Genomic DNA, 14558 nt, shown 5'->3' with positions numbered 1-14558 from the left:
TAGCTAAGAAAACAACAAAGACCCTGAGTATACAAATTCCCGCCCCTGACTTTAAACAATCCAGTTCTCTGATTGGTCCTCTGGTCAGGTGTTCGGTTACCCTTTTCAGGTAAAAGAAACTTAACCCTTACCTTACCTATCCATTTATGACAGAGGGCTGTCTGGAGTTTGAGATCCTAGCCCTTGTCCTCTGAGGGGGTTGCATTGTTGTTTCTTGTCACAGGAAATGGGAAGAGGTGGTGAGTAGAGAAGTCTCATCATAGCAACTTGCGATGAGTATTACAGATAAATAGCCACTGACCACATTTGTCTTATCTTTTGCTTCCTACATTGACTGAAGGCACCTCCTTCTACAGATCACCCCTCTTCTTGGCAGGTTCTCTCTCTAATGGATTCATCAGTTAATCAGTTGCCCTTCCTAACACAGCACCCCATACTAAGACAGACCTCCAAGTCCAGAATCCCATCTTTCAGTTTCTCAAGATTCAGGGACCCAGAGCAAGTGATTCCAGAACCTCATTTGCAAATGCACTCATCCAACACTGGGTCTACAGAGAAGCCTGATCCTGTCTCCCAACCAGCATTAATGTGACCCATTCTTAATTAATCCTAAGTGACTGAGAATTATATCTGGATGTCATTTGCTGCTGTCATAACAGTCCTTGTTTTCTGGATGAATTATTTTTAGGTTTGCAACCTGCACTTTCTCACTATAAGCAGTTGTTGGTTGGTTGCTGTTCAGTGTGCGGGGACATAACTGTGAATCTTCTCGTTTTTTATTGTTTTGCTTAGTGGCTGTTGTAACTATTACCCAGTTCAATGACTCTGTGCTGGATTATCTTCATTTTTTCAACATTACACCATACAATTAAGGATGCAAGTACTGAGGCCAATATCAAATTTAACTGTAAAATGTATTTTTATTTAATTTCATTAAGAAAATAAAATACTTAACCAGAATATTAGAAATTGTTCCTGATAAATAATTGCCTTTTAACTACCCGTATTTACAGGTTTCAAAATAGGAACTTTGAAAAATAACGTCTGAATCTAAGGAAATGGAAAAATGGGCCAGAATATTTCTAATTAATTGTACAGTGTTTTTGACCCTCATATTTGGGAGCCACCACAAAAGAAATTGGTCATGAATATTCCTCTATATTGAGGTAATGTTATCGGCATTCCACTGCTGCTAGGCAGGATCAGGAGGTGATCTGAGCCCAGCCAGCAGGGGGCAGGCATGAGATCACACAGCTATTGCTCCTGATAGCCATTCTCAGCCACCATGGAGCCTTCTGTCTCCTGCATTGCTTCTCTCTCAGAGTAAAGGATGGAGAGTCGAACCCACTCCACCTAACTGGGCTCTGAAATTCATTCAGCAGCATCATCCTTACTACTGGGGAGTGGGAGTAAACAGTGCAGAGACTCAGTGATTGCAAGGCAGATTCCTTCTCTGATGAATTAAAGATGAGGGGTGAAATCCTGAGACCACTGACAAAACTTCCAGGATAAGGATTCTCCCAATATCCTTTCCGCCTCTTGTAGAAACCTGTGCTACTAATAATCCTACTAATGAAGTGAATGGCAGCAGCCATCGGAGCATGGGCGGTAAAATGTTGTATGGAGATCTTTTTTAAAATAAAAATAATATAAGGCCAAAATGTTCAAAAGCTTGGCTAGGCAGCAAGAGCCATTTATGTACCTATTTTGGGGCTCAGGTGTGATTTCACTGATATGACGGTTCTCTACACCTACCCCGCGCCTCCCTCCTGCTCTGCTTACCATTGCGATGCTATTTGAATAGTCAACTCTTGTCACTGTGCATCGTGGATTACTGTCTATGTCATCACAAGAAACTGTTGTGAACCAATGGCTTCTCATCCCCCCAAACACTAGAGCACCCTTGAAGAAGAAATTAAAAATCCATAATAGAGAAAGTTCTGTCCTTTCAGTTACAAAGGCTTTTGGTTAATATTGGGGTTTGAGGTTTGGACATTATATAGTTTAAAGATGTTTTACATTAATTTAGTGCTGGTTTGACAGCCACAGACTCTGAAGGAAAAAAAAATCAGGAAGCAAATCATCCCACACTGACTCAAGGGTGTGTTGGAAGGGACTCTGTCCCGGAAGCCCCTTCTTAGAATTCTCTCCCCAAATTGAAGGGAAAATTAGGATGATTTTCCTGCCTCATGTAGACCTTACCCTCTGTCTGGATCTTGGTAAACAATCTGTCAGAGACAATGGGTGACTTCATGGTGTATAAGTACCTTCACAGGGAGAACATAGTGAGTAAGAAAGGGCTGTTGAATCGAGTGGAGAAAGGCATAGGAAAAGACAATGGGTGGAAGTTAAAGCCAGACCAATTCAAATGAGAAATAAGGCATCAGTTTTTAACAGTGAGGGTGATTAGCCTCCAAGGAGCAGAACTCTGCAGCACACAAGAGGTCCATACTCCCTCCAGGACAGCCCAAATTCTCCCACACCCTGTACCCAGCCAAACAGTCCCAATTCCACTGCCATGGGCCCCTCTGTGTTTATGGAAGAGGGGGCACATTTGGCTTATCAGAGCCCAGTAAGCAAAGACCTACTCAGGTACCTGAGAACTCTTCTCAAAAGCAGAGTTTTCAAGATGTCTTCCGTATAACACTTGGCAAAACCACCCCAGAGCTTCATTATCAGCTATTAGCAGGTATCCATGGCCTATTTTAATTGCTGTTTCAGAGCTTTGATACTACACTAAGATAGATTAAACAAGTGGTTCTCAACTTTTGGGTGCTCAGGGCCCATTTGTAAACCTTGTTGGCCTGCCATGACCCAGATCATGCCCAGGATACCCCTCAGACCTGATGTGAACCCTGGCAGGGGTTCATCAGGGAGATATCTGGGGTACCCCCACCAGCAACTAGGGAGGGGGCAGTGAGTTGAGAGATGCCTCCAAAACACAGAGCTCCTTCCACGGTTGATGGGGAGCAGGGGGGGATTTGTGGGCCTGGAGGTGAAGTGGGCATAGTGGGGGGCCTGGGGGACATAGTGAGGAAGCAGTTGGGGATTCTGGAGGGCTGGGGAAGGAATTGGGAGGGCAGAGGGTTGTGGGGTGCATTGGGGGGGGAAGATATGGGGTTAGAGGGAGTACTGGTGAACCAATAGCTCCCTCAAAAACATGTAACTTCCATGCATGGCCAATATGGGGCAGAGAGTAAAGGAGTGGGGAAGATTTGGGGTCCTGGGGCACAGTGGGGGGTCTGGAGAAAGGAGCAGGGGGCTGAGCATGCAAGGGGATTATCTAGGGGCCAGGATAGCTAGTATGACAGAGGGGTATTTGCCTGGTTGTAGGGCAGAAGGTATAGTCTGGTCCGTACTGGAGAACATGACACCAACTGCTCCTGTTCCCCCATGGTTGGCTGGATTTGGCTCCCTGCTCTGGGGTTGCACCACTCAGGTTTGCCCCAGACCCCTAACGGGGAGCTAGCTGAGCCAAATTTGTGTGAGTGGCATTGCAACCTAGCACATGGGATCCCAATGCAATTTACTCAGTTTGGCATCATGATGGGTGGGGGACTGAGCCAAATCGGAGCAGCGGTGCAGCCCCATACCCCAGGTCACAATGCCCTGAGCGGGAAGCTGAGGCCAGAGAGCTCTGTGACTCTTTGGCACATTTGACCATTTTGGGTTGTGACCCACAGTTGGTAGAACCTGATCGAGTGAAGCTAGCTAGGGGGTTAGGGCCCCATCCCGAGAGGCAGCTGCACCAGTCACTCAGTGGAAAGTGGAGAGACCATTAAAGGGAGCCCCCACTGATCTGGAACAGATATTCTGGGTGTCATTTTCCATCCAGCCTGGGTTCTATCATTTCCTGTTCCCTGAAGATGTAGTTCTCAAAGGAGAGCCCCGTGTTACTGGCACCTTGGACTGGATTTTCCCAGGTCTACTTTCTATCTGGGCTGGGATTTCATCTCCCTTAGTCACGGGGGGTAAGCCCTTTAAAACTCCTCCCCCACCCTCATTTTTTATCATTTTCCTTCTTTTTTTTTAATTCCATTACGTTATATGGAGCTCGTGCTTTACATCAGGGTGACTGAGAGCAGGATCAGGCCCCATGTCATTAGTTTACTTCTGCAGTGATTCTTTCAGCATCCAAACAAACTATGAGATGGCAGAACCTAGGAACAATGCACGGGAAGAGGGGAGGTATTCGAACATGCAATCCACCATTTGCAGTAATGGAACTAATCAAGTGCCCTAACCCTATGGCCATCGTTCCTCCCCCTCCAGCCATGAACTGTTACTCTAATGGACCTTCTTTCTCTTTGCAGGGAAGTGCTCGGCCCCACACTACATTGAGTTTGCTGAGATTACCATTGACAGGGTCATGGTGGGCAGCAAGGTGCGATACAAGTGTGAAGCTGGCTATACAAGGATCCCTGGGGAGAGTAACTTTATTGTCTGTAGTAACGATACTGGGCTTATTCACTGGACCACAAAAGCTTCTGTATGTGAACGTAAGTGATTACCATCCTTCACAGAATCACAGAATATCAGGGTTGGAAGGGACCTCAGGAAGTCATCTAGTCCAACCCCCTGCTCAAAGCAGGACCAATCCCCAACTAAATCCTGCTGGATCTAAGCACATTTTCTATATGCACAGGCAATTTTCAATTGATTTAGCTATTATAGCGGCAACACAATATTGTGGTAGTGAATTATGTTTTGTAGTCTTACTTCTCCCAGGCAAACTCGCCACCCAGATATTGACTCCCACTGATAATACAAAACCTAATATACATAGAAGTGTGTACAATGAAATTAAAACAAAGGATTCGATGTATTATTACTATTTAATAAACATTTCCTGCAGGGCTCGAAACACCACAGTGTTGAACTAGTGCATAAGAAAAGGAAAGTAAAACAGACTCGAACCAGAAAGTGAAACTGACCAATTTAGAATCAGAGAGGTAGCCGTGTTAGTCTGTATCCACAAAGACAATGAGGAGTCTGGTGGCACCTTAAAGACTAACAGCTTTATTTGGGCATAAGCTTTCACGGGTAAAAAAACCCCACTTCATCAGGTGCATGGACTGAAAATTACAGATACAGGCATAAATATACTGACACATGAAGAGAAGGGAGTTACCTTACAAGTGGAGAACCAGTGTTGACAAGGCCAATTCAATCAGGGGTGGTCCACTTCCAATAATTGATGAGGAGGTGTCAATCCCAAGAGAGGGAAAATTGCTTTTGTAGTGAACCAGCCACTCCCAGTCCCTCAGACAGAGACAAACACCTATCAGATCTTTATCAAGCATTCTTACAACTAAAATACCCACCTGGGGAAGTGAGGAAACAGATTTACAAAATGAGAAGGGTACCCAGAAGTCACCTACTACAGGAGATGCCCTACAAGGAAAATAACAGAACACCACTGGCCATCACGTATAGCCCCCAGCTAAAACTTCTCCAGCACATCGTCAACGATCTACAACCTATCCTGGAAAACAATCCCTCATTCTCACAGACCTTGGGAGGCAGGCCAGCCCTCACTTACAGACAGTCCCCCAACCTGAAGAAAATACTCACCAGCAGCTACACACCACACCACAAAAGTAGCAAAGAATCCTGTGGCACCTTATAGACTAACAGATGTTTTGGAGCATGAGCTTTCGTGGGTGAATACCTACTTCGTCAGATGTCTATAAGGTGCCACAGGATTCTTTGCTGCTTTTACAGATCCAGGCTAACACATCTACCCCTCTGATACTTGACACCACACCACAGTCAGTGAGGCACCAAGGGGGTTTCCTTGTCATGTCTCCCTCCAACACCCTGCCCCCATCACTGACTCCTTCTTCTTCAACAAAGAGCAAACTCCTGATGCAGCGATTAAACCTTTTTTGAACTATTTCAATCTGATCTAGTAGAGGGAACATGTATCTGTCCCTGTGTCCCCTGGGGCACACCCATGATTCTAGTCTTCTTTGCTAGGAGCCCTACGCTTCAGAAACATGTTTGATGCTCAGTTATGGTCTGTGGTTGTTGTTATGTACACTCATAGGCAGCAGTAAGAATGAACAGTGGAGCCAATCACATGTGCTAAGCCACTTGCTGCTCTACTGTCAGTATGGGGGCACCTCCATTGACTTAAACTGAGATACACCAGGGCTGCATTTGTCCTGTTTTGATGGGAAATGGATTTAGGGATGTCATCTCTGGTAAGGTAAATCATAGGCTTGTATAGCAAAGCCACCTGCCACATACTGTTTCTCTATATCTAATCCTGTTATGCGCCATTAACCAATACAGGAACACACCAAGTAAGGAAACAATTATCTTTACCTTCAAACTAAGAATGGGGAATATTTAGGTTAAATATAAGGAAAGTTTCCTGACATTGAAATATGGTGTACTGGGCTGCAGAACAGTCTCCCTGTGAAGGTAGTGGAAACCCTGCCATTTGTGACTTTTTAAACTAGACCCCATCAGAACACAGGAATTGCCAGATTGGATCTATCTATCAATGGTCTATCTACTCCAGTAAACTGTCTGAGAGGGGTCAGACCCAGATGCTTCAGAGGGAGGTCTAAGAAGGCAAATATGAAATACTCTAAATTACGTGGAGGCAGATTATGTGCTGTAAGGAACAACCTTGTACTGGCAGGGGTTGGCCTAGGCAATCAAATGGGGCTTTTCCAGTTATGATTCTATAGAATATCAGCTCCTCTTACTGAAAAAAACCCACTAAGCTTACTCTTCTCCATAGGGGACTCCAGGGCTATTTCACAACGGTCAAAAAGAAAACCTGAGAATCCAGTCACCATCGTGCCATCTGACACAGCAGGTACCACTCATTAATGACTGTAACATATTTCTCCTGTTGACTTCCATAGAAGCAGAAAAAGTCCAATGTTGAGTATTTTCAAAATCCCACCCTCTAATGTTTTATATTAGATTTTGTCATCTTTGATTCAGACACAGCAGCTACAAAACCCACTTGCTAGAAGCAGTTGTTACCGTGTGAGCAAATTATTCATATTGCCCCAAAGAGTTGGGAGAGACCGTTTTTCTCCATTCTGTGCCATTGCAAATCTCACTGATGCGATAATAGCCACAGTGGGATAAAAATAGCACCTAGCTAACTGTCTGATTCCTTTGGATTTCACAGGTTATTGTGGGATACCCAGCCCTGTGGAGCATACCACACCTACGGTGACAGAGTATGCTGTGGGTCAGGAACTGCATTACAAGTGCCTACGTGGTTACGATGCTCGGACCCCAACCTCTGATATCAGCACATGTAAGGAAGAGCATGGGAAACCCTTCTGGACAAGGCTAAGTCTGCTGTGCACTAATGACAGCGAGAGTGGAGAAGAGATGACACCACCAATTCCAATAACAGGTTCGACAGGGTGCTTTGGCATTGACTAGTCCCTGATGAATGAGGTGTTAGCTCCACCTCAGATTCAATTCCCTTTGTGCAGGTACCAGCCATCTCCAGCTGGCTGTGACTCAGTGCCTCAGGTGTAGGAAACAATGGGGAATCTTCAGAGCTTCTGAGCATGATGTGGAAACCACCACTGGGGAAGGGAAGAGGAACTGCTATGCTGCAGTATAGTGCTGGGTTTCTTTCACGCTATAGTCACATCACTAGGCACGTGGCTTCCAGCAAAAGCAAAGATCAGTTTGGGGCTAGATTGTGCCTGACCCTTATGCAGACCCAGTTTCTCCAGACATGCTACTGCCAGACAAGGAAAAAAAGTCTCCTTATCATAGATGAGGTCTCCAAAATCCCCCAATCCAGCAGCATTAACTGCTACTTTTCAGGGATATCCACCATCTCCACAACACACTAGCACTAGGTCACACACATGAAAGCTTCAGAAAATGATGTCTCATTGGAGCCCTTCTTGTTGCACTGGGGGTTTAGGGACTTCATTGGGCTGTAGGCAGATCTATATGCGGTCTTTATACAGTTCCCCTTGCCATAGTATCCAAGCACCTCACAATCTGTCATGTATTTATCCCTACCACACCCCTGTGAAGCAGGGCAGTACTATGACCCCTATTTTACAAATGGGGAACTGAAGCACATAGAGGTTAAAGCCCAGTGCTATAATTGATTTCTGTGGAAGTTAGGAGCCTAATTACTGTTATGAATCTAGACCAAAGTCATTTGCCTAAAGTCACACAAGAAGCCTGTAGCAGAACAGGGAATTGAATCTTGGTTTCCTAATGTCTAAGCCGGATGCCTAATGGCTGGACCATCCTTTCTCTCCAAGCTGACATGGAATAATATCGTGCCACTTGGCGAGATCGATCCCAGTTCACTGGATGCTGCAGTTTACGTCACATTCATATATAACAGGCAGTAGACTGGGCACACTCGCAGGCTGGAAGTGTTGATTAGTTGTTTAAAGAGCAAACATGGCAATTATATCTCTGTGCGATGAAAGTGAGCTCTCAGATGCAAGTGCCCACCTCAGCATGGCTCTGATTCCATGAATGACCATCCCTCCTCATTGGAAGCAATACATCAATAATTAAACAACAGGAATTTCTCTCTTTTTAGATACATCAGAACTGTCCCATGTCCCATCGGTGATGTTTCCTGTCACAGGTACACCAGACTCAGCTCATTCATGGGTGGTATTTCTCCCTCTTTTAGGACAGTCACTTTCCCCCTTTAAATTCATGACTCTCCTTAAGAGACCCAGCACAATCAGAACTAAGGAACATTTTGCACCACACAGTAATCACCTACTACTCTGTGATGAATGTAAATCCCAAAGAAGGACATACATTGTTCGGGGTGGCAAATGGGGGTATAAGCATTTAAGCCACTTAGGGTGGAAACTTAGGCACCTAAGGGAATTTGATGCCCAAGTCACATTGAAAATCAATTTGCTGAGAACTGACAGTGAACTTGGCCTGTAAGGATCACAGAGGAAGGTGCCGTATTAGTTTGTATCCACAAAAACAGCAAGGAGTCCGGTGGCACCTTAAAGACTAACAGATTTGTTTGGGCATAAGCTTTTGTGGGTAAAAAAGTGAAGTGAAGTGAGGTTTTTTTACCCACGAAAGCTTATGCCCAAATAAATCTGTTAGTCTTTAAGGTGCCACCGGACTCCTTGTTGTTTTAGAGAAAGGTGCAGTTCCCATCCACGAAGCCAGTGCCCATAAAACCATACAAATCAAACCAAAGCTGCACCAGCCAAGTAACTAGATTGTAAGCTGTTTGGGACAGGGACTGACTCTTACTATGTGTATGTATAGGACTAACACAATGGGTTCTGGTCTCAGTTGGGGCCTCTAGGTGCTACTATAATACCCATAATAAATAAGAATAAGTGGGAGTGATGGAATGTAATTAAATCAACAGAGTAAATAGCATCACAAATATTTCCCATGAGAGAGGCATTTGTATCCCAAGGCTACTTTGCAATGGCCTAACCATAACTGCAGTGATGAATGCTCTTAATATGGATCTCTCTGGCCCTTCTGTAGGAGTTCTGCAGGCCTGGCCAAAAGGAGTTTTGGCCTGGCCAAAAGAAGGCTCCGGGGGGATATGCTTGCTCTATATAAATATATCAGGGGGATTAACGTTAGGGAGGGAGAGGAATTATTTAAGCTTAGTACTAATGTAGGCACAAGGACGAATGGGTACAAACTGGATATTAGGAAGTTTAGACTTGAAATTAGACGAAGGTTTCTAACCATTAGGGGAGTGAAGTTCTGGAACAGCCTTCCGAGGGAAGTAGTGGGGGCAAAAGACTTATCTGGCTTTAAGACTAAGCTTGATAAGTATATGGAGGGGATGTTATGATGGCATCGTTTAATTTGGGCAAATGATCTTGGATTATCAGCAGATAAGTCTGCTCAATGGTCTGTGAGGGGATGTTGGATGGGATGGGAACTGAGTTACTGCAGAGAATTCTTTCTTGGGTGCTGGCTGGTGAGTCTTGCCCACATGCTCAGGGTTTAGCTGATCGCCATATTTGGGGTCGGGAAGGAATTTTCCTCCAGGGCGGATTGGCAGAGGCCCTGGAGGTTTTTCGCCTTCCTCTGCAGCGTGGGGCATGGGTCGCTTGCTGGTGGATTCCCTGCAGCTTGAGGTCTTCAAATCTCAATTTTGAGGATTTCAATAACTCAGTCATGGGTTCGGGGTTGTTATAAATGTGTATGGGTAGGGTTTTGTGGCCTGCCTTGTGCAGGAGGTCAGACTAGATGATCATATTGGTCCCTTCTGACCTATGAGTCTATGAGTCTATGAGGGCTCAGTAAACAGCAGTGCTATGGTGCTGGGATACAGCTAGCTCTCTCTTTCTCTATAGTGCAGGGTGGCGAGTTCCGATCCCTTTCCTTTGCATCTGAAGAAGTGGGTTTTTCACCCACAAAAGCTAATGCCCAAACAAATCTGTTAGTCTTTAAGGTCCCACCAGACTCCTTGTTGTTTTTGTGGATACAGACTAACATGGCTACCTCCTGATACTATCCCTTTCCTGACACCTATTTCTCTAAATTAACTTTGGGGAAACTGCTGTTTTCTTTAGAACCATGCTTATCACTGTGTAATGTTTCAGACAATATCATCAGCTAACAGATTTGATTTTTTGTGTCTTCTCAAAAGTTGCTGTCTCTACTGTCTTCCCAATCATTTTCATCATTTTAGGGTGGATCATCGTATCAAAACTATGGTAAGTAGCATGGCATGGCATGAATGAGTTAATTGAATCTAAACAATCCCTAGCATGCATGGAGTTATTAGCCACATGACTCCATACGCAGCATAGGCAGGATTCATGGATGTATTCTTTTTATGATATAAATGATTAACTATATTAAATAAAGGCACAATGAAAAAATCAGGATTAACATTTTTAAGCTTGAAATGGGCACAAATCTGCTTACTCTGTGAATCTTGAAAATGAGTCTGTGAGACAGAGGTGTCAATAAGGGAATAAGTTGTCTGATAATGAGTGGACAACATTGCTAAGAGGTAAATGAGGTTTGACTGGTGCAAATACACTGGATTTAAGGTGGATTTCACAACATTGATATAACAGGCATCACAGAAACTTGGCGGAATGATGACAATCAATAGGACACTATAATACCAGGGTACAAAATATATAGGAGTGTGACATAATAGGTCATGCTGGTATGTGAGAGGTACCATCATAGGTGCTGGAATTAAGGGTGCTGGAGGCGTGGGAGCATCCCCTGGCTTGAAGTGGTATCTATCATATACAGAGTTTACAGTTTGGTTCAATGGCTCTCAGCACTTGCTCTATACAAATTGTTCCAGCATTCCTGGGCACTATGTGTGAAAGAAAGTATAGAGTCAAATATAGTAAAAATCTTAAATGAATCAAACTGTACCATAGAATCTCTATGGATAGACATTCCATGCTTGAATAATAAGAATATAGCAATAGGAGTATATTACCGACTTGCTGACCAGGATGGTGATGGTGACGTGAAATGCCCAGGGAGATTAGAGAAACTATAAAAATATAAACTTAATAATACTGGGGGATTTCAACTATCTGGGGGGAAAGAAGGTTCGGGCACAGGATGGGGGTTGCAAAGAAAACCTAAAAAAATATGAATCAAGGTGCAGAGAAAAATGTGAGGAGGCGCTGCACTGTACATCAAGAATGTATTGTATAAATTTGTTCTGAGGTCCAGAAGGAGATGAGAGGCAATAAGAACATAAGAATGGTCATATTGTGTCAGGTGAAAGATCCATCTAGCCCAGTATCCTGTCTTCTGACATTGGCCAATGCCAGGTGCCCCAGTTCAAAGACCAGTTGAAAGTCTCAGGGTGGAGATACAATGGCAAAAAATAGGGGCAATATCATGGTAGGGGTCTACCACAGCCCACCAAATCGGGAGGTATATAGAGCTGTTGGGAGTGGATAGTGAGGACACATGGGCTGTGGTGTCTTCAGTCCCCAGCTCCATATTTCTATCACTTCCAGCCCTTGGAGGAATGGTGCAGTGTCTGTCTATAAAAAGAACAGGAGTCCTTGGGGCACCTTAGAGACTAACAAATTTATTTGAGCATAAACTTTCATGGGCTACAACCCACTTCATTGGGTGCATAGAATGGAATATATAGTAAGGAGATATATATACACATATAGAGAACATGAAAAGCTGGGAGATGCTCTACCAACCCTAAAAGGCTAATTTATTAAGATGAGCAATTATCAACAGGAGAAAAATAACTTTTGTAGTGATAATCAAGACAACCCATTTCAAGGACTGGATGAAAGTTAGCAAAAAAGCCTCAATCCAGATAAGACTGAGAGGATGCTTATACGATGATGGAATCAGTTATTGTCAGTTGTGTTTCTTATCATCTGTATTTGGCAAGCAGGCTGTGCTCTTTCCTTTCCAAGGGAGGATCTCAGTGGTTCTCGGTGCCTTTTTCATCATTATTGCCTTGTGCCTAACATAGGGCTGGCCCCATCAAACCATTTAGAAACAGCAGCCGGGCCTGTTTACTAAGCAAGCTCTTACACGGAAGGCACTTTGCTCCAGGGCTGTGTAGTCACTTCTGATCAATTTCCAGTTTAAGCTTAAAATATTTGTTTCAATTTTTAAAACCGTAATTGCTTATTTTAAATGAATGGTGCACCTGGGCTCCAAGGTTTTGTTTGCTAACAGATGGCTGCAATACCCACTCCCTTCTGTCCTCTACCAAAGAACTTTCAGATACGTGCTGCATTCTAACCAAAGGCTGTGATTTTACTGTCTTTATAGGAGACAGAGGAGTTTGACAGAAGACATCAAGATTGAAAAGACAAAGTCTATTCCAGTAACAGCAGCAAGAGTGGAAATGGAGAGTGAGGAGGAAGCTCACAGACTAAAATCTAATATGTGAAGGAAGTAGCTGATGTTTCACTTTAATGCTCAAGTTGGATTGCACTGGGACAGACTGGTTCCTGCCTCGAGCCAAGATATCTGAGCTCTCAGTGCTAGGAAAAAACATATAGCACATGGAATATGGGCTGTATTGTTATTAACAAACAAAGAACTTCTTTCATGTTCATTTCAAGTTGCTACTATGTATGTATCTTAAAGAACATTAGAGTTAAAAACCTAAACAATTAAAAGTATGGAAATCACTAGTTAAGAGCAAGTAAATACATATTCAAATATATTCATAGCTTATATAATCTCTTCTTTAAAAGGACCATGTAAAATATCACATTGGATATTCCAGAAATAGCCTTCAGTCTGCCCCTGTATCCCTGCCTAAACTGAAAGTGTTTACCAGAAATGCTCTTCACCCTCCTCTCTTATATCATATGTATTTCCAACATGGGCTATAAACTCTCACAAACTACCAGCCAGCACATGTGGTCCACAGGCCTAACCAGACTATGTGGCCATTATTAGACAGAGACACCAATATCATGACGCTTACTCCTCCTGTACAAGCTACATATCTGACTCTCCCCATCCCAGCTCTGACTGCTACACTCAAGAGATCACAGCCTATCTTATTTTCCACACATTGCCCAGAAATGACACCTTTCTCGCACACTCCCTATTCTACTTTGTGGGAGGAAAACCCAGTAAACCCCAATCACTCTTTTCATGTGAGCTGAAAAGCTCATCATACCCTCGTCCTCCTTTCACTGTGAACCAGAAGTTTCATTTTGCACATACTGACCACACATCCATCTTCATCCATCCCCTCTACCCTTATATTTCAGACTATCCCATTGATCAGAGCAGGCTAGTACATTGTTTAGCATAAAGGAAGGAAGGGTGTTGGCCTTGTCCGTAGAGCAGTGCTCCCCAAACTGTGGTGCACCGCCCTACGTGGGTGCAGAGGAACATTGGGGGGGCATGTGTCTAGCCCCCGCAGGGGGCAAGGAGGGAGTGCCACCCAACCCCACTCTGACCCAAGTCCAGTTCCAGCTCTGGCCCCAGCTCCACTCCACCCCCTGCTCTGCCCCCAAACCAGCTCCAGCCCTACTCTGCCTCCTGCTCCGCCCCCAGGTCCAGCCTCAGCTCCACTCCACCCCCAGCCCAGCTCTGCCCTCATTCCCTCTCTGCCCCCATGCCAGCTCTGCTTCTAGTCCCAGCTGCTCCCCCATCCCCAGTTCAGCCCCTAGCTCCGCCTTCAGACCAAGCAGCTCTGCTGAGCCAACTGTGCAGTAATGAATGGGGGAAGCAGACAGATTCCATTACTGGTAAAGGGATGCAACAGGAACAGTTTGGGCACCACTTCTGTACAGCGTATCAAGAAGTATTTGACAGCACATTCTGCCAAAGTACTCAGGGCCCTGGTATACAGGAGCAGAATTAAGTATGACTTTGGAATACACAAACTGATATTTGACATGTACATTTATTTATGGGATTGTATGAACTGCAAGTGCATTTGAAAATTTATCTACCTTCCCATAACTGCTCATTTTATACTATTGTAGACTACTAGACTCTTGGGGTGATTCCAAGAATGGGAACTACAGCATCCTGGCTCAGCCTTATATTCTGCACCACTGGCTTGTTAATTCTTTTCATTTTTTTTCTTGCTCAGTATTCTT

The 14558-nt window shown here is 44.3% G+C and overlaps 1 protein-coding gene across 2 annotated transcripts in view; it reads left to right on the top strand.

Annotated features, from left to right (window-relative positions):
- IL2RA (interleukin 2 receptor subunit alpha) overlaps positions 1-13847 on the top strand; it is a 33671-nt gene extending 19824 nt beyond the window's left edge. For both annotated transcript variants that reach the window (XM_075063846.1, XM_075063844.1), the window contains exons 2-7: positions 4314-4499; positions 6755-6832; positions 7157-7390; positions 8561-8608; positions 10619-10685; positions 12760-13847. In XM_075063846.1, the coding sequence (XP_074919947.1) occupies positions 4370-4499; positions 6755-6832; positions 7157-7390; positions 8561-8608; positions 10619-10685; positions 12760-12880 (678 nt within the window). In that variant the 5' untranslated portion in view covers positions 4314-4369 and the 3' untranslated portion in view covers positions 12881-13847. The remainder of the gene's footprint in view (positions 1-4313; positions 4500-6754; positions 6833-7156; positions 7391-8560; positions 8609-10618; positions 10686-12759) is intronic.
- The last annotated feature ends 711 nt before the right edge of the window (positions 13848-14558 follow it).

The sequence above is a fragment of the Chelonoidis abingdonii genome, chromosome 1, assembly GCF_003597395.2.
Source record: "Chelonoidis abingdonii isolate Lonesome George chromosome 1, CheloAbing_2.0, whole genome shotgun sequence".
NCBI lineage: Eukaryota > Metazoa > Chordata > Testudines > Testudinidae > Chelonoidis > Chelonoidis abingdonii.
This window is presented reverse-complemented; position numbering and strand designations above follow the sequence as displayed.